The 23314-nt window shown below is 51.8% G+C and overlaps 5 protein-coding genes across 10 annotated transcripts; 3 read left to right on the forward strand and 2 right to left on the reverse strand.

The window, feature by feature from the left end:
* Positions 1 to 937: 937 nt before the first annotated feature.
* Positions 938 to 8242, forward strand: LOC120961013 (bumetanide-sensitive sodium-(potassium)-chloride cotransporter-like). Of its 2 annotated transcripts, XM_040384555.2 has the most exons (8): positions 938 to 1218; positions 2151 to 2455; positions 2557 to 2656; positions 2734 to 3124; positions 3196 to 4714; positions 4799 to 5308; positions 7678 to 7957; positions 8028 to 8242. In XM_040384555.2, exons 2-8 carry the CDS (start codon positions 2175 to 2177, stop codon positions 8139 to 8141), a joined length of 3195 nt encoding a protein of 1064 aa, XP_040240489.2. In that variant the 5' UTR covers positions 938 to 1218; positions 2151 to 2174; the 3' UTR covers positions 8142 to 8242. The 2 variants fall into 2 exon arrangements, with proteins under 2 accessions (XP_040240489.2, XP_040240490.2); XM_040384556.2 differs by lacking the exon at positions 938 to 1218 and having other exon boundaries at positions 1634 to 2455.
* Positions 8241 to 14248, reverse strand: LOC120961012 (A-kinase anchor protein 17A). 2 transcript variants are annotated; one of them, XM_040384554.2, is made up of 6 exons: positions 14093 to 14248; positions 13233 to 13418; positions 12675 to 13135; positions 12151 to 12408; positions 11465 to 11672; positions 8241 to 11389 (listed from the first exon to the last, which is right to left on the reverse strand). In XM_040384554.2, exons 2-6 carry the CDS (start codon positions 13281 to 13283, stop codon positions 8663 to 8665), a joined length of 3705 nt encoding a protein of 1234 aa, XP_040240488.2. In that variant the 5' UTR covers positions 13284 to 13418; positions 14093 to 14248; the 3' UTR covers positions 8241 to 8662. The 2 variants fall into 2 exon arrangements, with proteins under 2 accessions (XP_040240488.2, XP_040240487.2); XM_040384553.2 differs by having other exon boundaries at positions 13233 to 14177.
* An 870-nt stretch (positions 14249 to 15118) lies between these two features.
* On the forward strand, positions 15119 to 17451 carry LOC120947875 (lysosomal aspartic protease). Of its 3 annotated transcripts, none has more exons than XM_040363681.2 (4): positions 15119 to 15216; positions 15561 to 15686; positions 16136 to 16265; positions 16347 to 17451. In XM_040363681.2, exons 2-4 carry the CDS (start codon positions 15616 to 15618, stop codon positions 17313 to 17315), a joined length of 1170 nt encoding a protein of 389 aa, XP_040219615.2. In that variant the 5' UTR covers positions 15119 to 15216; positions 15561 to 15615; the 3' UTR covers positions 17316 to 17451. The 3 variants fall into 3 exon arrangements, with proteins under 3 accessions (XP_040219615.2, XP_040219614.2, XP_040219616.2); XM_040363680.2 differs by having other exon boundaries at positions 15210 to 15295; XM_040363682.2 differs by lacking the exon at positions 15119 to 15216 and adding an exon at positions 15223 to 15316.
* Positions 17452 to 17598: 147 nt separating this feature from the next.
* LOC120947876 (probable RNA methyltransferase CG1239) lies at positions 17599 to 18703 on the forward strand. 2 transcript variants are annotated; one of them, XM_040363685.2, is made up of 2 exons: positions 17599 to 17803; positions 17884 to 18703. In XM_040363685.2, the coding sequence occupies exons 1-2, from the start codon at positions 17696 to 17698 to the stop codon at positions 18634 to 18636; spliced, it is 861 nt and encodes a 286-aa protein (XP_040219619.2). In that variant the 5' UTR covers positions 17599 to 17695; the 3' UTR covers positions 18637 to 18703. The 2 variants fall into 2 exon arrangements, with proteins under 2 accessions (XP_040219619.2, XP_040219618.2); XM_040363684.2 differs by having other exon boundaries at positions 17600 to 17803; positions 17878 to 18703.
* On the reverse strand, positions 18702 to 23154 carry LOC120947873 (tetratricopeptide repeat protein 37). The gene is made up of 6 exons (XM_040363678.2): positions 22841 to 23154; positions 22344 to 22748; positions 20961 to 22274; positions 19439 to 20877; positions 19192 to 19366; positions 18702 to 19122 (listed from the first exon to the last, which is right to left on the reverse strand). The coding sequence occupies exons 1-6, from the start codon at positions 22928 to 22930 to the stop codon at positions 18778 to 18780; spliced, it is 3768 nt and encodes a 1255-aa protein (XP_040219612.2). The 5' UTR covers positions 22931 to 23154; the 3' UTR covers positions 18702 to 18777.
* Between the last annotated feature and the right edge of the window lie 160 nt (positions 23155 to 23314).

The raw sequence follows: 23314 nt of genomic DNA on the forward strand, positions 1-23314 counted from the left end.
CGCGTGCAGTAGTTTGGCATATTAAAATGTCCTCTGTAAGCGACGCAATGAACCCCGACTCTAGTAAATATACGTTGCACAGATTCAACTTTCGCACAGAGCTCTACTGTTAAAGAACACCACACTACACAGCTAAACTCAAGGATGGATCGGACTAGACAAGTATACAATAACTTTAAATACAGAGGATCTCTAAATTCAATAGATTGTCGGATAACGAAACCTAACATTTTGATATTTCTGAACGAACTCTGAACGATCTGAACCCTAGAAAATACTGAGTACGCCTGATTCAAACTTGACAACGACAATTTCATACTTTACAAGATCAGAATAAAGTTGGCTACGTCCAATTGAGGGTTTACGACGCCATAGTCACATTTGACGAAAACCGATAACTAGTTCACAATATTTGGCTATGAAAACCCTGTAATTACTTGCACTTAACATAAAGGGAAACTAGGAACAGTAAGAAACGCAATGGAACAAAATCCCAGACAAGCCCACGGGCAGGGAAAGTGAACAAGGTCGTGAACAGGATCTTCATTAGGGTCCGATTTCAGGCACAAGTGTAACATTGAGATCGAAACTGTACCAACCAATTATAGGGCAACTGCTAAAATTCCGAAAATGGCTCAATGGTCTAAAGATCGTTAAGGTCTGGTGGCATGACCAACATAGAAACCTAAAACAAAACAAAAACCAGGCTCGTTGAGAAGATCCCTGTAACTTTACTCTATCAACTAGATACAGCTGTAGTATGGCTGTATTGTGTAACCGACACTTAAAGACACTTCAAAACAGGTAAGAGCTTCCACAAAAAGGTTCGAGAAATTGAAGCCTCGTGGATGGTGGTGCTTTCCCGTACACCGAACTAACACGTACTGCATTCCTATACCGTTTGATCATAGTGCCAAATTCTGGAACACCACAGCCAAACTGACGACCACCATTGAAACGTACCGCGCACAGCTGTTTAAACTAACCGTAAAGGCACATTGGCAGAGTAAAAACATCCCAACACCCTAAGCTTGGGCGGCACAGTTGAGCGGTTCGTTCTGTTAACAGGTGCGCTGAGAAAGTGCGCGAAGTGTAGTGTTGCATACAAAAACTGTCAAAAAAAGGCTCAATCTTCTTATAATTTATAGTTACCGGGTGCTGTGTAATGAGTAAAAGTACAGATATTATTTGCTGCAATACGTACATATAAAGCAAACCGTAAGTGTAGCTGTACCGTCTCTAAATGTGTGAAAGTTTGTCGGGCTTTCGTGGGGATAAACCAGCCATTTAGCAACCAAACACTTCCAGATGATTCGCACTAATTAAGCAAAACAGCGTTTGGGAAAGCAACACTGTACTGTATCAATGGTGGTGTTTTGTTTCCCTGTCGAGGGACTGCCGATCGATCGTAAGCGGAACCAAACTGGTGCGAACCGGTGCCGGCCGGTAGCCGGTCCGTTACTTCCACTGCGCGCTTTTGCGCAAAATGGACGGATTGAATAAGCACTCGGCAAAAGTGAAACTGTTTATAAAATTAATTAGAATGTTTTAAAATGATCATTAAATCACGATTGGAATATTTGAAAAATTATGTAACAGTAGCTTACTTGTGAACTCTCTGATCGCTGATCTTCGAAACATCTTTCACTCTTACATTACACGCCGTGTGCTCCAGCTGATCAATACTCAATCATGTAACACCATCAAAAACGAGCCATGATACCTTCAGAACGTTCACTAGCTAGCTAATAACACACAAAAATGAAACCAACTCCAGCAATATCACCGTTTGCATTCTGCCACTTGTTCGTAACGCACGATCGAGCAGCTGATTTGCTCGTTTGTTTGCTTAGACACTTGTCACCTTGCCGCCGTTCGGCTGCCGCAAAAAGGCGGGCACTCCAACTTTACTTGATCTTCCCGAAATAACCCAAATTTACACCAATTACTCAAAACAACTTGAGCCCGAGAACACAGAGAACGGAGCAGCGTGAATGTGGGGTTTTGTTTTTTCTTCCTTCCCCCCAAACCGTTTTCAATGTCCAATGCTCGATCGTATGGTATGGTTGGCAGTTTGGCTGGCGCGATCGTAACGAACGGTTGTGCTTGTAAGAAGCTTTGAATTTTCTATTTACCTCTTTACCTGACAGCGGGTTACATACAGCGGACAAAACATGGTGTGGGACCAGTACGGTATAGTGAGCGTAACCCATCGTGTGCTAGGCTCGTTAAGAAGGCCAAAAAGCGTACGGCCGGGTGAGAATGGTGCTAATAATGTGCAGAACAGTGAGCGCCTTAAGACACCGAACGGAACGCCGCCAACTGATGTGCCGAAGGTCATCTTTACCGTAGACGATGAGCAAAGCTGGACCTCGATCGATCTTGAGTCGGGGTACGACGATCGTACGGCAAACGGTGCCGACAGTGCGCACGACACCGACCACCATCTGACCACGTGAGTGCAAAAAAAGGCAAAGGAGACGCCTGGTAGTTTGTAGTGCATTAGGGTGTTTCCAGTACAAGTGTTTTTAAAATGCGATCGCTTTCCATTGCTAGGGATCCCCTTCCACGGCTGGAGCATTATCGCACCTCACAGAAAGCGATCCGGCGGCCCTCGATCGGCGAGCTGCACGGTGATCTCGACGAGCAGGACACGGTAAGGCATGGTTTCGCAAGTTTGTACACGCACACGCACGACCGCGCGACGCATCAACGCTTCCGCTCTCCCCGCAGGGTGCAAACGATAGGAATGATTCGTGTCAAACCGGCCCAGACCATGATGGCATCCGGCTCGGTTGGGTGCAGGGTGTGCTCATACCCTGCCTGCTCAACATCTGGGGCGTGATGCTGTTCCTGCGCCTCAGCTGGGTCGTCGCGCTGGCCGGCATTCTCGAAACGCTGCTCATCATTGGCCTCTCGTATCTGGTGTGCGTGATAACGACCCTGTCCCTGTCGGCGATGTGCACAAACGGGCAGGTGAAGGGCGGCGGCATCTACTATCTCATATCGCGCTCGCTCGGTCCCGAGTTCGGCGGTGCGGTCGGGATCGTGCTCGCCTTCTCCAACTCCGTCTCGGCCTCGATGAACACGATCGGGTTTTGCAGCTCCCTCAACCAGCTGCTCGGTAGGTGTGTGGGTGCCGCCGCACAGCGGGTGGGAAAATTCTCTAGGAAAATTCTTCTTTTTACCACACAGCAAGCTTTGGAGTGAAAATCTTTGACGGTGGCGTCAACGATATGCGGCTCGTCGGCACGCTAACGATCCTGCTCATGGTGATCATCTGTGCGGTCGGGATGGACTGGGAAGCGAAGGCACAGAATGTGCTGGTCGTTGCGATCGTGCTCGCGATCGGTGGCTTCACGGTGGGTGTCCTGCTCGGGCCACGCACCGATACCGACCGGGCGAAAGGATTTACCGGCCTGTCCGGGGAGCGGTTCGTCGACAACCTTGGCCCGGACTACCGGCACAGCGAGGGCATCGAGCAGGACTTTTTCAGCGTGTTCGGCATATTCTTCCCGAGCGTGACGGGCGTCCAGGCGGGGGCCAACATTTGCGGCGAGCTGAAGGACCCGGCCACGGCCATACCGAAGGGGACGCTGCTGGCGCTGCTCATTTCCGGCCTGTCGTACGTTGCCTTCGTACTGCTGGCCGGTTCGGCCAGCTACCGGGACGCATCGGGCGATCTGGCCGATCTGGTCAATGGTACGTTCGGTCGCTGTAGCTCCGGACCCCAGGAGCCCTGCCGCTACGGGCTGCACAACGACTACAACATCATGCAGCTGATGGCCGTGTCCGGTGCGCTTATCTATGCCGGTTGCTTTGCCGCCACGCTCTCGACAGCGCTCACGAATCTGACGTCCGTGCCGCGCATCATTCAAGCGCTCGGGACGGACCGGCTCTACCCGGGGCTGACGTACTTCGCGCAAGGGTTCGGCAAGCGGAACGAACCGTACCGCAGCTATGCTCTCGTGCTGTGCGTCTCGATACTGTTTGTGCTGCTCGCCAACCTGAACCTGCTGGCACCGCTCATCACCAACTTTTATCTCGCCTCGTACGCGCTCATCAACTTTTGCACGTTTCACGCGGCCACGGTAAAGCCGATCGGTTGGCGACCGACGTTCCGGTACTACAACCAGTGGGTCAGCCTGCTCGGGACGGTGCTGTGCGTGCTGATCATGTTCCTGATCGACATCATCTCGACCGGCGTGACGATGGTGCTGATCTTTGTGCTGCATCTGGCCGTCATCTACCGCAAGCCGGACGTGAACTGGGGCTCGACCACGCAGGCGCAAAGCTACAAGAGTGCGCTGTCCGCCGCGCTCAAGCTGCAGTGCGTGGGCGACCACGTGAAGAACTATCACCCGTCGGTGCTGGTGCTGACCGGGCAGCCGGCCACCCGGCCCGCCCTGATCGAGCTGGCGCACCAGATCACGAAGCGCCAGGCGCTGCTGATCGTGGGTGACGTGGTGCGGGACCGGCTGTCGCACCGGAAGCGTGAGCTGCGGTCGCGCGACTGCCGCAGCTTTATGGAGCTGCGCAAGATCGAGGGCTTCTATCAGCTGATCGATGGCATTGGGCTGGAGAAGGGGGTGCGCGCGTTAATACAGACGTCCGGGGTGGGCAAGCTGTCGGCCAACATTGTGCTGGTGGGGTACAAGGCGGACTGGATGCGGTGTCCGGTGCAGGAGCTACAGACGTACTACAATGTGCTGAAGTGAGTTTAGCGCCGCTGGATCATGATGATGATGATGCATTCGTATCCGTATTGTGGAATATATTTTTTTCCATTAATTTACAGCGATGTGTTCGATAATCGGATGTCATTGGCCGTGTTGCGACTGCCGAATGGGTTGGATTTGTCCTACCTAACATCGGACGGACCTTCGAACACCGGCGGCAGTCTGGGCACGATCGCGAACGATTCCTTGTCGAGCCTGCAGCAGCATATCATTGACGCCTCCGCAACCCATCAAACCACCAACAAGCTCATGTACGTCGATTCCAACCTTGGATTCCAGGGCGCCGGGAAGGTGGGCCGAACGGAAAGCCCTTCCAACACGAGCCGGGAAAGCATCGCGTGCTCGACGCGGGCCGAGTCCTGTCTGCCGCTCGAACTGCACGACCGGCTGAACGTGTTCCGGCACAAACAACCGAAGGGTACGATCGATGTCTGGTGGCTGTATGATGACGGTGGGCTTACCATGCTCATACCCTACATCCTCTCGATGCGCTCCAAGTGGGCCGACTGCAAGGTGCGCGTGTTTGCCCTCACCAACCAGCAGCGGGAGCTGGAGCTGGAGCAGAAGAAGTAAGTAATTGTGTTAGCTGCTTCACCCAGTGCTGCAAAATGTCACTGTCAATGTCATAAAAATGTGACTGAAACAAAATCCATATCAGGGTCACGTACACAATTGTGATAATCAGAGATGATACTCAAAACGATTGGTGTGACCAACACATGCTTCATGACATTTTTGCGACCATCGCTTGGTCAGTCACTATGCCATTACTTTTTTTTACTGTGATCAGTTCTGCAAAATGTCACTGACATAGTCATGACAAATTCCGGCTGAAACAAAATGATGTCAGCGTCACGAGCTCTACTGTGATGGTCAGAGGTGAGACTCAAACAGTTGGCTCAAACCATCACATGCTTTGTGACATTTTGTGCGACCAACACTTGGTCAGTCACTTGGTCGTGACATTTTGTGTCGGTGATCATCGCAATGGTCAAGGGAGATATACAGTGCTTGCGAGTGATTCCAAGAAACAAAATGAATATATTTTCTCGCGCTGTTTGACCCGACCGACAATCAAAGTAGGCAGAGCGAGAGAGCATGTTCATTTTGTTGCTTGGAACCACACGCCAAGTAGGGGAAGGTAGGTAAAGACGGACACGTTAAGGGAAATGGTAAAAATCTAGGGATATATAAGTGCAACGACCTTGAAAATGTGCATACATTATCTTACACTCATGTTTTATCAGAAAATGTGTTGAAACTTTTAAGTTTCCATCGATTTTTGCGTTTTTTTCATGAATGAAAAACAGAATTTTTTTCGTGCGGTTTTGAAATGTTCGGGTAAGACGGACACCTGGTATGGGAAAGATGGACACCATGAAGGGTAAGATGGACACCTGCAGAAAACGTTGGAAATTGAAGAGTTTTACAGTATTTTAACAAATTCTATCGCTTTCCACGTCCTGGTACGTTTATTAACCAATTCTTGGCCTATTGCAACGGCGATTCATTCAGCCATGAATTTAGGAATTGTAAACGGCGCTTGTAATATATCGTAGAATGCAGCATCTAAAGCATTATTGACATATGGCACACTTACAGCTGACGTTGCTCCAGCTTACAGAACAACAGTCTAGAACTTCCTTTTAGGAAATTACTCCGCAAAAAGCCCACGACCCCAGTATTTATGAGGGACTTGTTAATAGTTTAATCCATTTTCCACCATGTCAAAATTCAACATTTGATTTTTGTAATCCCATAGAATTTCTCATCTATTCCTGAACAATGTCGTATAAATGCCTCATCTTTTTATTGCTTAAAGTTGTCCAAGTCGTGAGAAGATATTGGATTTTGTGAAGCGCCTCATCTGCGTCGAGTGAGTAATAGTATGACGAATGGCTACTATTTTGACCGATGTTTCATTTCTCGCTTATTTCAATACTTTCTCTAGTTTCTGATTGGTTAATAGCTTCGGAATACCCATATTTAAGGTATTTGAAGAAATCCATTCATCACCAATTGATACAAGAAGTAAAATAAATCAATAAATTTGGTGTCCATCTTTCCCTACAACAAAGTGTCCGTCTTTCCCGCTTTGGTGTCAGGATCTTTAAACTACCAGAAAACAAGATTTTGTGTTGCTTTCATTAATGATCACGTTGCCAGTTTTTTTCATTAATGATCACGACAACTCATTCATGAAATAAAACTTCTGGAAATATAAACAATACAAGTTGTAGAGCTTAAGATCCGCAGTAGTCAAATTAGATCCACAAGGGTGCACACCATTGAAAATTTATTTTGTTGGTGAATTTAACCAATTTTGCATATATTATGCCAAAAATGTTCTCAAATGTGTTGTTCAACTTTAAGTTAGGATGCTGCATAGTTGATTTTTTCGAAAATTACCATTTTGATGCATTTATGAGAAGTGTCCATCTTACCCGCAGTGTCCGTCTTTACCTACCTTCCCCTATATTCCAAGAATGTCGTGATTATTACCGACACAAAAAGTCGTGACCAAGTGAGTAACCCAGAGTTGGGTGCTAAACAAAATGTCACCAAGCATGTGTTTGGTCCACCAACTGGTTGAGTCTCACCTCTGATCATCTCATTTAAGTACGTGAGCTGATTTGAGCTTCGTTTCAGTCATGAGTGTTGGTGGCTGAAACAGTGGCATTTGGTAGCACCGTTCACAGTATGAAAAAGTCATGATTATTATTGTGCCGGCAATAAGCTTAATAACACTCACACGTCGCGGTCGGCTTGTCATGACGCACATTCATTGAGTATCAGCAATGAGCATCAAGCTACCACGGATATGTTAATTGTTTTCGTTGGTGAAAATCTCGTGATGCTCATGACATTTTGCAGCACTGCCTTCACCTTTGCGAGGCATTACACACTGATTTTCTTTTGCTACCTGCTCTCCACTCAGCATGGCAAACCTGCTGGCGAAGCTACGGATCGACTACTCCTCGCTCATCATGCTGCAGGACGTCACGCAACCGCCCCGGCCGGAAACGGTCCAGCTGCACCAGCAGCTGCTGAAAAGCTTCGACCATCTGCCGGCCCATCTGACGCCACCCGAGCTAAGCTCGCCGGAGCGGGTTGCGCTGGCGGAAAAGACCCATCGCCAGCTGCGGCTAAGGGAGATGCTGCTGGAGCATTCGCTCGAGGCACGCTTGATCGTGATGTCCATGCCGATGCCGAGGATGGTACGTTTGCCGCCCGAAACTGCCGTGTGTAAGCGTTTAAATTGTTCTTTGTTCCTCCCATCGCACCCAGGGTACCGTTTCGGCCTCGCTGTACATGTCCTGGTTGGAGATGCTGTCCAAGGACATGCCACCGATGTTGCTCGTGCGCGGCAACCAGACTTCAGTATTGACGTTCTACTCCTAGGTGCGATGCTTTGCGAGTCGAGAGATTTTTCGGTTTAATGCTTCTACACTAAAATAGATGTTAACTAATGGCAATTAAAATGGGACGCAAATGGAAAGCGACATTAAATCGGAGAAAGAAGATTTATTACCTAAACATACACGTTATGTTATACACTTTTACACACTGTTATTCGCACTCTCGCACAGGGCAGTGCCGTCGGTCATCAAATCTCTCTGTTCTCTAGCCCTACTTCAGTGCTTTTTGCTACTACCAGTGAGTCGGCGGCGTCGGTCGCAAAATGGGAAATGTGTATCGCTACCCCATTTTGCTAGTGTCCTCTAGTCAATGTTGTTCACGATCGTTCACGACTGTTCGTGAAAACCCTTCCCCGCTCTAAACGGGTGTAAAGTAAATGTTCGGAGAAAGTTTTGTTCTATTCTATCGCTAGCTTGCTGTTTTAAAACATTGCGCTTACTGCCCCAACTGTGCCCCCCCCCTCTGCTCGGTGCTCGAACCACTCAGCAAACAGGGAGCGCTTACTACGAACGGCGACTCGCACGGTAGCCACCGTGGTGTCTGCTCCCTACCCTCACTTCACCCCCTGCTCTCCGGCGTACGTGCGCCTCGTCGCCACTGCTGCCCGGCGCTCTGCGCTCGTCCGGCCGAGCGTGGGACGATTTGCGATGATGCTCGCGGCTTCGGCTACGCTGCCGCATTTGCTGCCCATGCCGTCCCCTAGCGCCGCCGCTCGGCGAGCGACGCTGGCGCCCGTTGTTGTCACGCTCCAGTGGCCGATCCTCGCGAGACCTTCCGCGACCGGACGGTGGGCGTATCGGCACGCGGGCCCGCTTCTCTTCCAGCGCCGTGTGTCTGCCGTCCAGCTCTTTGCCATGCCTTCGGTCGTCCAGGGAGGACGGCACATCGGCAAACCGTCGGCGCCGTCGCTCGCGGGGACTCATGGGCGGCGAGGGGGGAATACGGGGTCGATCGGCAGCTCCTCTTCGGCGTCTGGGATCGGTGAGCTCCTCTTCCCCGCTGCTACTTCCCGACGTTTCCTCTTCTTCCTCCTCTACCTCCTCCTCCTCCTCTTCCTCCGAGTCGGACGAGGAGGAAGATTCATGGCGAGCGGCGCCCTTCTCCCCGTTCGAGCGACCATCGGACCGCTTCGGTCGATGCCGGCTTGCGATGCGCTCCGGCACCTTTTCGCTCCTGCTCCGATGGCCCTCGTCTTTGCGCTTTTGTCCATTTCCGTGCACCGACGGTTCGGAAGGTTTTGCGTGATTACGAACACGTCGGTCGGATGCGTTCGCGGCGGCCTGCTGTTGTTTGCGCTGCTGTCTACGCCGCTCCTCATCTTCGCTCTCCTCTTCCTCCTCTTCCTCTTCCTCTTCTTCTTCTTCCTCCTCTTCCTCGTCTTCCAGTTCCTCCCGTTCGGCTTCCTTTCGTTTCTGCAGCTCGCGCTCTTTGCGCTTCTGGAGTTCGCGCTCTTGGTGCTTCTCGAGCTCGCGCTCTTTGCGCTTTTCCAGTTCGCGCTCTTTGCGCTTTTCCAGTTCGCGCTCTTTCTGCTTCTCGAGTTCGCGCTCTTTGCGCTTTTCGAGCTCGCGCTCCATCTGCTGCCGCAACAGCCGTTCGCGCACCTCCTCTTCGATCTCTTTCGTCGTTTTCGCGCCGAGCGTATCGGTGCGCACGATGATGCGATGCTTCTTGAACGATTCCGACACCATGGACGGTTCCTCGTCCTCATCGTCCATAGCGGCACCGATACCGTTCGGTGGCTCGGGTGGTGGTGGCGGACCACCGGCGACCATTCCAGCTTCTGCTTCCAGTTCACCTTGAGCTGCTGCTGGTGGCATTTGGGGTGCCGGTTCTGGTGGCGATCGCGGTCCGATCGGGCCGACCACCAGCGGCGGTTCGGCAGGTTCCGGCGGTTCCTTCGGCGGTTTCGAACGGTCCCGCTCGGAACCATCGCGCCGTGACCGGGACGATCGATGGCGTCGGGAGGAGCGATGCTTATAGTTGGAGCGCGAGCGGGAGTGTGAGCGGGACCGCGACTTGGAGCGCGAGTGACCCCGCGAACGGGAACGCGATCGGGACGGTGGCGTTGCCCCGCGGATGGTTGAGACGAGATTTTTCGACGTCGGTTTCGACATCTGCACGGCCACCTTCTTTGCGTGATCTTCCGAGCGCGAGCGCGAACGTGTCCGCTTGCTGCGGCGGTGGCTGTGCGACCGGGATCGTGATTTCGATCGGCTACGGCTGTGCCGATGGTTGGATTTGGATGTACGGGACCGCGAACGTGATCTCGACCGGGATCGTGAGCTGGAGCGGGAGCGAGACCGACGGCTTCGGCTTCTTCGACGGCTGCGGCTGCGGCTACGGCTACGGCTGCTTCGTGAGCGTGAACGACGGCTTCGACTGCGACTGCGGCGACGATGCCGCGAGCGGGACCGCGACCGTGACCTTGACCGTGATCTGGAACGCGAGTACGATCGACCTTCATCGTAATCATCGCGCCCTCCTCCACCACGGTAATAATCATACCCTCCCCGGCCTCGATAGCCGCTACCGCGTCCACGCGACACACCACCGCCCTGTCCGCCACGGGGATACCGTGGCCCCCTGGTTGCAGTACGATACGCACCCCGATAGGCCATGGAGCTGTAGTACTGGGCGTAAAATGGATCGTACGTGTACGGATAGCTCATGCCGGGCCATTCCATTGCCGGATACATGCTGGCCGGCGGATAGCCCGCCGTCGGGACCATCGGATGACCGTACCCAACCGCCCGATCGTACGGCATCGATTGGGCCGGATACTGTGCCTGCACCGGTGGTGGTTCTTCCTCGCGTTTGCCCTTCTCATCGCCCGATAGCAGTTCCTCCTCGTCCGTGCCGTCGGACGAAGAGGATCCGGAACCATCCGACTTTTTGGACGAGTTCGTTTGCGACTTGCGTTTCTTTTTTGTCTTGGTGCGCGGCGTATCGCTCAGAATGCCATCGTCGGAACTGATCGTGTTGATGCTGGGCGAGCGGGATCGTTCCACCTTCACGCCCAGCCCCGTGCTGAGCACCTTCTTAAGCACGCTGCCGTCCTTTGCCTGCTTCAGCCGCAGGCGCATCTTTTCCAGCTCCTTCTCCTGCGTCGCCTTCAGCTTGCTGGCCTTCTTTTGTCGATCTTTTATGGACGATGTGCTCATCGTGTCGATGCCCTCTCCATCGCTGGACACGATACTTTTTCGCTTGCCCTTTTCTAGCGATTGCTTCAGCTGTGGCGAATTGCAATAAAAATATGCATTAGATACAATATAGTACCCCTTTTAGCAGAAAAATAACACCTTTACCTTCATACGATCGAAAAGTGCATCGAGCAGACGAATGCTTTCCAATTTACGCTGCGCTTCGAGCAGTTTCTTTTCCTCCAACCGGATCTTTTGATTAATCTCGTCCGATTCCTTCTGTCGCAGCTTCTGCAGGTGTTTTTCCTTGCGCCGCTGTTCGCGCAGTAGTTGCTGCTCAATTTCGGCCTGACGCAACTCTTCTTGCCGTTTTCTGTACAAAAACGGAAAAAATATCAAACAGATAGCAAAAAAAAGCGATTAATTAATGTATGTAATATGAGATTCAAAAGACGACGACTCGGTTGTCTATTGAATAGCCGTGTCAGGCTCCTAGAAAGCTGAACAAAGCCATTGCCATATGGACCTTCCGGAAGAAGAAGAAAAAACTTAAAGCATAACGGTTACGGTAAAGTAAATAGTAAAAAGGTCTGTTTAACATAAATATTTCAACCCATACGGATATGTTTCTAAGGCCTCAAATACACGAAGCGCTTTTCTGCGGGCGTGGAAACGCGTGTAAAAGTTGGGCAGAGATACGCACCGTGAGCATTTCTACGTTTCCACGGTAGCGCGTTCGAATGACATCCGAGTTATACGCGTTAGGACGCGGCCGCTGCGAGCGCGCTTCATGCATTTGAGGCCTAATAAAGCAATATAATTTAACACATTCGCGTTCAAACAGTTCAAACCTTTCTTGCTCCTTGCGTGCCTCCTCCTCGGCCACCCGCTTCTTCTCCAGCTCCTCCTTCTCCCGATCCGCGGCAATCAGTCGGTCGCGCACGATTTGGCGCTTCTTCACCGTCGCGTCGCTCAGATGCTTGGTCCGATCGAAGTCCACCGCTATCGTCATGGCCAGGTTGCGTTCGCCCTCCTTGCGCACCAGCTTCATCCCACGGAACTCGTCCATCGCCTTCACGAAACCGACGTACTCGGAGAACTGCACATACCTACACACACACACACACCCCGCGGAAGAGGAAGAAAGGGGAAAGAGAAAAGAGAAGAAAAAAAAACAAACAAAACACATAGCGAAACAGAGATTCTCTTTAGAAAAGCGATGGCCACACGGTTCGGCATGACCACCGTCGGCTTCCTCGGGATCCTCCACTCATGTTGCTGGGCTTCCTCCTCGGTCGCCACGGGATGAGAAACGGACCGATGCCGGTAAAAGCACGCTATCACACACACACACACACATGCTCACAACACATACCCTTCGAAGTACATCTCCTGATCGAAGCTAAACTTCTTCATGCCGGACATGTGCGCCTTCATCTGCGGCCGGTACGGGTCGCAGATCGGAATATCGACCGCCCGCACCTCGCCGAACTTCTCGAAGATGCGCTTGAAGATGCTCTCGCTCGGCTTAGCACCGTCCTCGTTCTCGGCATGGCGCGGGCAGAACCACTTGATTGGCAGATTGCTGAAATGGATCGTGTCCGGCCGTTCGCCCGCCTTCATCTCGTCCATGTTGCGGGCATCGCGGAAAAACGAGTCCCAATCGTGCCGGGTCGGGAACTCGTCCTTCGCTTCCGATGCCCGCACCTTGACCGACTCGTCGAACCCGGTCAGTCGCAGCGGGCGGCCGTCGAGCCGCGACAGGACGGCTTTCAGTTTGCCCTTATCCTCCAGCTCTCCCTCGAACCGTATGAAACCGACGGTGCTCTTCGAGACCTGCGTGTGGTGGGTGTAGAGAAGGAAGAGAAGGGCGGGGGAAAAAGTTGCATTTAATTCGTTGCGTTTTTCATTTGCACTACCGTTTGTAAGCTACCTTTAGCAGGGAGAACTTGTCCGGCAGTATCATCTGGCGCATCTTCTCCATAACGTCATAGTTGGAGATGGTTTTGCCAGTGATGGAGGCGGGCAGTGCAACGGAAATGTTGAACTTGGCCAACGGCTTGAGGTACAAGCTGTGTGGCAGGTACAGCGGTACGCAGTCGTTGACATCCTGTATGGTCTGTATCATTGTTGCGGCGTTTGGGTGTGGAGGTTACATGTACGGCATCCGGGGGCAGACAAGCAGGGCGCACGGTCGCACCAGACACACCACGGAACAGTAGCAAAGCCACCACCGTTCACGGCAAACACATCCACACACACACACACAGTATCGGGGCACAAACAGAGTGGTTTTTCAACCACGGCCAGGTGCAAAATGTTGATTCCGCAGAGGGGGAGGGAAAAGTTCACACACACAATCACACAAACCGATCGATTTGGCAAAGTTCAGATTGGCAGTGGGTCGGTTTCGGCGTTTAGAGCGGCGTTTTGATTTAATTTTTCGATATATTCACACAAATTCGGGCGCAATTTACACCACCATTAGTATACGCGCGCGGGCGCGATCATATAGAAAGAAGAAAGAAGAATGATTAGCTGAGAAACATTTTTTGCACCGCGGCCAAAGGCGTTCAACTGTGCGCTGCCATCATGGAGGGAAGCGGGCTCGGCACGGGCAACAGCCCAGCCGTGAGGAGAGAAATCCCTGCAAAAAGAGACACCACACCACCGTTGGAGGAGCAGTTGCTGCAGCACGAGCACCACACCCGTTGCGGTTTCGTTCGCCGTCCGTTTTGTGGACACTGGAAATGTGTATAGTTAGTTGGCTTTAGGGGTTTTTTTTTCTTTTACGAAATTTTCTGCACACTCGCACAGCCAAGCTCCAAACTTTTCTTCTCAATCGTTTCCTCTTTTTGACAGCGACGGCGAGTTTTCTTCTTTGCTCTTCCGACAGTGTGGCCAGATTATTTTGGCAGTTTTCGGTAGGCGCTTCAAAATTTTATCGATCGTTTTCGGTAGGTTAAAACTCGAAACTTAACGCGAGTTAAAAGAAGTGGAATACGTAGGACTGACTATCCTGCTATGGGGGGGAATCAATTAGTCACTGAAAGCCAAGCCCACAAGTGGGTACAGGCAGGCAGGCCTTGTTGAGCCATCGGTTGTTGAGCCAAAGAAGAAGAAGAAGAAAAGAAGTGGAAGCAAAAGAAGTATTAAGCGGGATGGAGGGAGGGGTTACTAATGCGCAAGATGAAAGTTCCATTTCAAAAGAATATGCATCCTTTACCTAGGATATGGATTAGATTTGGTTCAGCGGTTACACAAATGAAGGTCTTTCTGAAGTGTTGATCTGAAAATTGTACTAGGAATTCTAAGCCAAAGAAGGACTAAGATGCACATTTTCTTCTTAATGGTGGCAAGTTCTTTTTCTCGGGCCTCCACGCGACCTTAGAGCCACTGCAGTGCTCCATCGGATACGATTTTATCGTACGTACTGTCATTTGATTTTCGCTGGATTATTTAGATTGATTTGATTGTTTGGCTGAGTTTTATAGTTCAATGATTAAAAAATTGAGATTTTTTCCTTCCATCCTTTTGGCGGATGTATATATATACATCGATATTTCTGGTCACTCTGTCTGCCGATTTGGTACGAGTTGACAGATGGCAAGACCGCTGTCAGGCCAAGGTGTTTTATTCGCAGGTGGGCCTTTTATTCAGTCACCTTTTGTATGCTTCAATTTTATCTGCTTATTGCAAAATTATCGGCCTTTATACAGACCATTAGACATTTTTAATTTCAAATACATCAATTTTAATTGTTTGGAAGCTTAAATACATCGTTTATTGGCAAATACGAACCAATCGATGACGTTTTGCAGACGAAGCAATTCGCCGGTGTACGGAAAATGGTTGTACGCAGTGTGGACTGTCAGTTCCAAGAACGGAGAGAAAGAACAGCGCATCCGTATAAAAAGGTAAGCAAGTGCAAGCCGTAAAAGTGCAGTCTCACTTTTTCATAACACCAAGCGCGCTGGTGAAATTCGGGAAGGAAAGGTGAACATATCTTCAATATTGGTGAAAGTCTTTTTTTATTCCTTTCCTACGACGTAAATGACAAAGTTCCCCCCCAGACATTGGTTGACCCCCTAGCTTTCTTATGTTTTATGCGACTCAGCAGTTTTACGGTTTGCTAGAAGCGTCGGGCTGCATATGTGTTGACAAAAACATTTACGACCCAAAAGCGATAGTGAACAGTTCAACAGCTTGTGCAATCTACAAAAGTGCTAAAGTTTAAACTTTGTTTCCCTTTCTTCTGCAGCACTTGAAAATCGACAATTCGAAGGAACATTCGTCTCGGTGAAACAAAGTACAAAATGGCACGCACTTTCGGCGTCGCCATCGTTCTTCTGGCGATGGCCGTTCTCGGATATGCCGATTTCGTCAGGTAAGCTAGAGGAAATGTTTTTTTTAGTTCATACTTCATTTGGACCTTTTCGGTCGTTATAATTTAATTATCATCTTATCAGCATATGCGGGGTGTCTGTTCGTTAGGTCAGCCTACTATGAACCGACTGTTGTGTTGCCGCAACACAACAAAGAACCAAGCGCACGAATGGCGTCGCAAGTGACTCATACATTCGCACAGTTACTGCCTGGTGGTACTTTAGTTGATTGATAAATCACTATCTCATTACCGATTATTTTCATGGCACAGTCGCCTATTCGTTCTACACAGTACGATTTACATTTCACTGCCCTCAGATACGGTGGTTCATCTCGCGGCTGCCCCCGTGCTTGATAATGATGCTGTGTTTTTGATTATTATACATTGAACCGCAATCGCAATCTGACCGTAATTTTGTTCTTTTCATTTCTCATCCCACAACCCGGTAGAGTCGCTTTACACAAAGCCCCGTCCGCTCGCGACCATTTCCGCAGCGTTGGTACCGAGGTTAGACAGCTCCGTCTGAAGTATGGAGCCCCAACTGGCCCGGTGCCGGAACCGCTGTCCAACTATCTCGATGTAAGTTTGTACTGTTATTTGAATTGTTTCGTTGGATGGGATGGGTTTTAACGTGTAATTTCCACTGTCGTTTCGCCGCAGGCTCAATACTTTGGTGCCATCTCGATCGGAACACCGCCCCAAAGCTTCAAGGTGGTGTTCGATACCGGCTCGTCCAACCTGTGGGTACCGTCGAAGCAGTGCTCCTTCACGAACATTGCCTGCCTGATGCACAACAAGTACGACGCCAAAAAGTCGTCCTCGTTCGAGAAGAATGGTACGGCCTTCCACATCCAGTACGGCTCGGGTAGCCTGTCGGGCTATCTGTCGACCGATACGGTTACGGTCGGCGGTGTACCGGTGGAGAAGCAAACGTTCGCCGAAGCCATCCAAGAGCCGGGGCTGGTGTTTGTGGCCGCCAAGTTTGACGGTATTCTGGGCCTGGCCTACAAATCGATCTCCGTCGACGGCGTAATGCCCGTGTTCTACAACATGTTCAACCAGGGCAAGATCGATACGCCGGTGTTTTCGTTCTATCTGAACCGCGATCCGAGCGCTGCGGAGGGTGGCGAGATCATTTTCGGTGGCTCCGACTCCAAGCACTACACCGGAGACTTTACCTACCTGAGCGTGGACCGGAAGGCGTACTGGCAGTTCAAGATGGATTCCGTCACCGTGGGCGACGCCCAGTACTGCAATAATGGGTGCGAAGCGATTGCCGATACCGGTACCAGCCTGATTGCGGGCCCGGTCGCGGAGGTGACGGCCATCAACAAGGCCATCGGTGGCACGCCGGTGCTGAACGGCGAGTACATGGTGGACTGTTCGCTGATTCCCAGCCTGCCCAAGATCACGTTCACGCTCGGCGGCAAGCAGTTCACGCTGGAGGGTGCCGACTACATTCTGCGCGTCGCCCAGATGGGCAAAACGATCTGTCTGTCCGGTTTCATGGGCATCGATATTCCGCCACCGAACGGACCGCTGTGGATTTTGGGAGACGTTTTCATCGGCAAGTACTACACCGAGTTCGATATGGGTAACGATCGTGTCGGATTTGCTACCGCCGTCTAAAGGTGCAGTGGGAGGAGGTGGGGGTGCTTAATTGAAAGCGAAAACCAAATTGAGGGATTGTCGGGAAGCTGAACAAGCTACCATTTGCATGCTATTTTTACAATAAAGTTGACAATTCTGATTTCCAAACCATAAACACAGACGGTTGCGTTTTTATTTCTCTTTCGTTTGATTGAGCCGTTGGCGATTTGAATGAAAGGTTTCACGCGCGTGCGAAATATTTCAAGCGGTGAAATATTTCTGAACCACCAACAGCGAAAACTCAAACCAAACCGGCACAGTTGTCATTGCATTTGTTTACATTTTTGCTGATGATGATCAGCCGGTGAAGCGCAGTAAATATTCAGCTTTGCATAGTTATTTAAAGTTTAGCTTTAAACATGAATTCAACAGCAACTACGAACCAGAAACTTCCTGCACATAGCGATGCCCTCGAAGCACAAGAAAATACTGCGTCAAATTCCACACAACACAGCGCATCAAACATGGTAAGGAACACACCAGGACGGTGAGCGATACAGCATCGTTAGTGACAAATATTCCATTTTCGTTTGCTCTCTAGCAACAGAAAGCACCCAAACGGGCGGCAAAGGAAAGGGACAAGCGACAGAAAAAGGTATTTCCCTACGGCAACTACAACCGCTACTACGGTTACCGGAATCACGATGCAACTCCGGCCGACGACGCACGGTTGCGGGCGTTCGTGCAGCGGCGGGAACTGTTCGAATCGAAGCGGATTCTTGACATTGGCTGCAACAATGGAGCGCTTACGGTCCAGGTAGCGCTAGCCTGCCAGCCCGCCTCCATCATCGGCATAGACATCGACGGTGATCTGATTCGGGACGCTCGCAAACACTGGAAAACCACGCTGATCGCGGGCAACAAGATGGGCGACATAAACGGTCGAACGGTCGGCATCGAGCTGGTCGAATTCCAGCGCGCCAACTACATCTACGACGATGCCGCACTGCTCGAGCTGGAGAAACCTCAGTTCGATGTGATACTGTGCCTTTCGGTGACCAAATGGATGCAGCTCAACTTTGGCGACGATGGGCTGCGGTTGGCGTTCAAGCGCATGTACCGACAGCTGCACCCGGGCGGTGTGCTGATACTGGAAGCGCAACAGTGGAGCAGCTACAAACGGCGCAAGAATCTAAACGAAACGATTGCGCGCAATTTTCAAAACATAAAATTTTTGCCCACGATGTTCGAACGGTACCTGCTGGGCGAGGAGGTTGGGTTTAGCGAGTGTACGGAATTGCCGGTACAGCGGCACTCGGCGGCCGGATTCCAACGACCACTACAAATGTACAGAAAGTAGGTGCGAATGGGCATCGCGATTTTTTTCGGATGTCTAAAATAAATGTTTCTAACGTAGCTCCCAGCTATCTTGCCATGTTCTGTTTATTTACAATAAAGTTATCTGAAGAAAAAAAACTATCCTTTCCGGATCGATCGGTACTTATTGGGTCATTTGTAAGAATGCTCCCCATGCTTCACGGTTGGTTGGATCCGCGTGCACCGCCTGCTGTGCCAGAATGCGGCACCGTCGGTTGTCCACCGGGCGTATGGCTTCACTCGCCACCGCGAGCCATCTGGCCGCATCGCCAGCACGTGTGCGACGCTTTCGGTCGGCTAAATCCAGCGTGACCGCACCCTGTGCCACGTTGCACGCCAGGCGTAGATTGTTGGCCGACGTGCGAAAGCGCTTCAGCAGCGTCATGGCTAGCACTTGCCACAGCTTCGGCCGGTGAGGGTAACGATGCATTTGCGACAGCAGATAGGTATAACATTGCTTTGGTTGTTGCTAGAACAAAATAGGAGTAATATTAATCGAATGAATGCAACATGCTTACAAGATCCCCTCTCTGCTTACAGTTTGCCAGTAAAACTCCGATACGAAGAACACCACGTGATGACCCTGGACAGGATCGTCTTCGTGTTTGCGTAGCTCCTTGATGACGAGATCCGTTAGCATGGCGTCCTTGTGCAGCAGTCCGAGTGCACAGGCGGAAAACAGTGCCTCAATCGGAGGTTGCGGCAGTGCAATGCTGAAGGTTTTGGGGGAGAGTCGTTTAGTTTCGGATCCCACCGTTCTTGCGCTTACGCGTGCTCTTACTTACCATTGAAAGAGCACCGTCCTGGCGGCATCCTGTCCGTGGAAAGCGTACACCATCGCGGACATTGCAATCAGCACGTACGCCTTCTCGGCATCCGTTTTGGCGAGATGGTTCAGTCCCAGCTCGTACTCGGCGTACGACTGCTCGTACTGTGCCGCACGGAAGTAAGCCTGCGCCCGTCCAATCACCGCCCGGAAGCCGGGTTCCCCGCGCATGCGTTCGTAGCACTGGACGGCTTCCGCATGGCGCCCCTGCTTCGTCAAACAGTGTCCCAGATCGCACAAAATTTGATCCTTCGTCGCTGGGTTCGTTGCAGCTTGCGCCGCGCGACCGTACGCATCGGAAGCGGTGCGCCACAGTCCCAGCCGGCTGCTCAGATTGCCCAGAAAGCGCAATGCCACCACCGAGGAGCGGTCGGCCAAATCCGCACAGTGCCAACCGATCGCATCGTGCGCAACGGGCAGGGCGGCCATTGCATCGATCGCGAACCGGTACCGCTCGTTCTCGTGATAGTTGTCCTCGTTCACGATCGAGCACACCCAGTGCGCGTACCCGAGGGCGGCCTCACGATGATAGCCCAGCTGCGTGCAGTGCCGGAACAGATCCATCGCTTCGTCCATCTGCCCGACCCGTTCCGCAATCATGGCCTGGCCGATCCACGCGTTCATGAACGTGGTGTCGCACTGCTGCGCCCGCCCGAACGCTTTGTTGGCCAGTCCGAGCGGACCGTGGCCGAGATACAGCACGCCCAGATTGTTCCAGGCGGCGGCGGCCGTCTTCCGATCCACCGTTACCGCTTCCACGAAGCAGTGCTGGGCGAGGGCGAGATTGTTCACCTCGCCCGTGGCACAGATCACACCGAGCAGGTTCCAATTCTGCCACCGGGCCGGATCCAGCTTGATCGCCTGCTTCGCCATATCTTGCGCAATGTATAGCATTTTTACACGCTCGCTGTTCGTACCATTCGGATCAGCGTTTGCCGGTGCCAGTTCCATGGCGCGGCGGAAGTGATTTGCGGCTAGCTCGTACCAGTACACGCTGTTGTCGGGATTTTGCTTCACAATGCGACCATAGCACCGTGCGGCCAGTTCGGACAGTTGGTTACGCTTGAGCAGTACGCGCTGATGCTGCACACTTCCCGCCAAACTGCCCTCGATGCTCAGATGCGAATGGGTGGAAGGGAACGCTGCAACCGTGTCCAGAACCTTTCCCAGCTGGTGCCACAGGCAGAGAAAGTTTGGTTTCATTTTTATCGCCCTCGTTAGATGCTCCACACAAGCCTGGGCGTGATCGCGGCTACGACCAACGAGACGCTGGCCGAGCCGATAGAAGCAAAGCCCCATGTGCGAATCGGCGACGCCCTTGATGGCGGGAAAGTAGTTTTCATGTCGGGCGAGCAGTTGCTCGAACAGTTCCAATCCATCTCTGTGCTGCTTGACGGTCTAATGGAGCAGGAAAGGATAGGGATTGCATTAAATTTAAACCAATTCAAACATATCGTCAATCAAATCATACACATGCTTACATTTTTAATATTGGCCAGCTGTAGCAGCGGGTACGGATTGTCCGGGTCACGCTCCGTTATCTTCTCGAACAGCTTCATCGCGGACGAATACGACCCGCGGCCCAGGTACGCATCCGCCAACCCTTCCCAGGCGGTCGGATTGTTCACCTCGTACCGCAGCACCGTCCGGAAGGCGCCGATCGCTTCGTCATACTCCTGCCGACCGAGATGATGCAGCCCGAGCAGTAGCTGAGCCCTGGCCGCACCCGAACAGAGCGAAAACGTGGTCGAAAGCAGCGCCGCATTGGCATCCCACTCGTTGTACCTGCGGTACAGGCCGCTCAGCAAAATGACGGCATTCCTTGCCGCCGGACTGAGATGGACGCTCTTTTCCAAGCATTTGCGGGCCCGCAGCGCATCGCCCTGCTGCTGGTACAGCTTGCCGAGCCGATAGAAGCAGGCGGCATTGTTGGGATCGAGCTTGGTTGCCTTCAGTGCGGCCAGGAAGCTATCGTCCCGCCTGCCTTCCACGCCGTCCAGCACGAGGGATAGCTCCAGCAGGCAGATACTGCTCGCCGGGTGGCGTGAAAGAATTTCGATCGCCTGTTCCACATTTCCGGCCATCTTTGCGCGCAGCGCACGCAAATAATCCAGCTGGTCCGGTTCGATCTCAGTCGGTTCGAGTTCGCCCATCCGTTGCTCGGCCGCATCGTGTTCGCCCAGCAGCAGGCTGGTTTTACACCAATGAAACAGCAGCTCCACTGACCGGTCCGTTTCGTAGAGTGTCGCGAAGCAGCGGTTCGCTTCGCGCAACTTTTCCTCGCTTTCGTCCTGCATCAGTGCGATGGCGTAGTTCCGGCTCTGCACCTTCATATTGCGGTACAGATTTTCCGCCAGTCCGTACGCCTTCTGGCGGAAGTAAATTTCGGCCAGCAGTGTCATGCATGCGCTCCACAGTGGTTGAATTTCGTTCGCCCGCCTTAGGTACCGTTCGGCTTCCGACAGTTTGCCCGCCTCGTACAGAAGTTTTCCCCTCGCCAGCAGAACGGTGGGAGACTTTGGTGCGATGGCTAGCGCTCGGTCGAAGTAGTGCTCCAGGCTGTGGGTAAGGACAGTTGAGAGCGTTTCCTCCGGGACGATCCGTTCGCTGTACAGCTTGCAGATCCATTCGAGCGGGTAGATGTCGTTCGGGAAGCGTTCGTGCATGGCAGCGGCGATCGCTGCCAACCGATCGTACCGTTTCTCACGATGGAGCAGCTTCAGGTAGCGATTGAACTTGTCATGCTGATACACGTCACCATCGTTACGAATTTCGCGCTCCAGCACTGTGCCGACCTGGAAAGTTACACATTTTCCTATATTAATCGTACATTCTCACTGCCGCTGCACATTGCTCGCCCATACCAAGGCCGGTTCCGTGATCTCGAGCTCGGTATACTGGGCCACTAACTTGCCGAGATACTCGAAGGCGGAAGCTCTTCTCGCCTCCTCACAGCCGGCATCAGTCGCTTCCCTCTCCAGCAGGCGCAATGCCTTGCCGAGCATTCCCCGGGCGGCCACACCGAACAGCTTCGCATGCAGATCGGCAAACTTGTCCGGCGTGAGCGTGAGCAGCTTTTCGCACACGTCGGGCAGTTCGGTATCGTCGGCACAGCCGACCAGTCCCTGCAGTGCCACGATCGGTGGTTCGGCGGTGCAGCCTACCGCCCGTCTCAAGTAGGTGGCCGCTTCCTTCTTGTCGCTGTCCTGGTAGGATGCGCCCAGCAGCAACAGCGCCATATAGTTATCGCTCTGCTCTTTGAGCACTTTCTGTGGTAGAATTGTAGGGCGAGGAGGAAGAAAAGGTAAGCAATTCCGATGCCGGTACGGCGCAAAACAACGAAACATGTCACCGGCCTTACATTGCACAGCTTGATTGCATCGGAAAACTTCTTGTTCTTTACCGCCTCGCGGGCTTCCTTTAGGGCGGCTTTGGCTTCCTTTGAGGACATGTTTGCTTTGCTAAAACTTACAGAATTTAACACAAAATACAACCGCTAAAACACGATGGGATAGCGATGGAACGGCTATAAACAAAGCCCGATGATGACAACGCAACACAATCAGCTGTCGTGTATGTGTTGGTGTTTCATGAAGTAGAGTGAAGTGGGGCACTCTTTGTTGTTTTAAACAATTTCGATTGGAAAGCTTGTAAAGATGAATCTGTTAACTATAATTTAAAAAAAAATTCAAATTACTTTAAAACGCTATTTACGCTATAAATTAATGCATATTTTTGCACAAACGCCACCGTACGTTTGTGCGTTGCTTTGACAGTTGTGACAGTTCGCGCCGCCCTCGTTTGACGTTTCCCCATCTGGCTGGCTGGGCCGTTG

The sequence above is a fragment of the Anopheles coluzzii genome, chromosome 2, assembly GCF_943734685.1.
Source record: "Anopheles coluzzii chromosome 2, AcolN3, whole genome shotgun sequence".
Taxonomy (NCBI): domain Eukaryota; kingdom Metazoa; phylum Arthropoda; class Insecta; order Diptera; family Culicidae; genus Anopheles; species Anopheles coluzzii.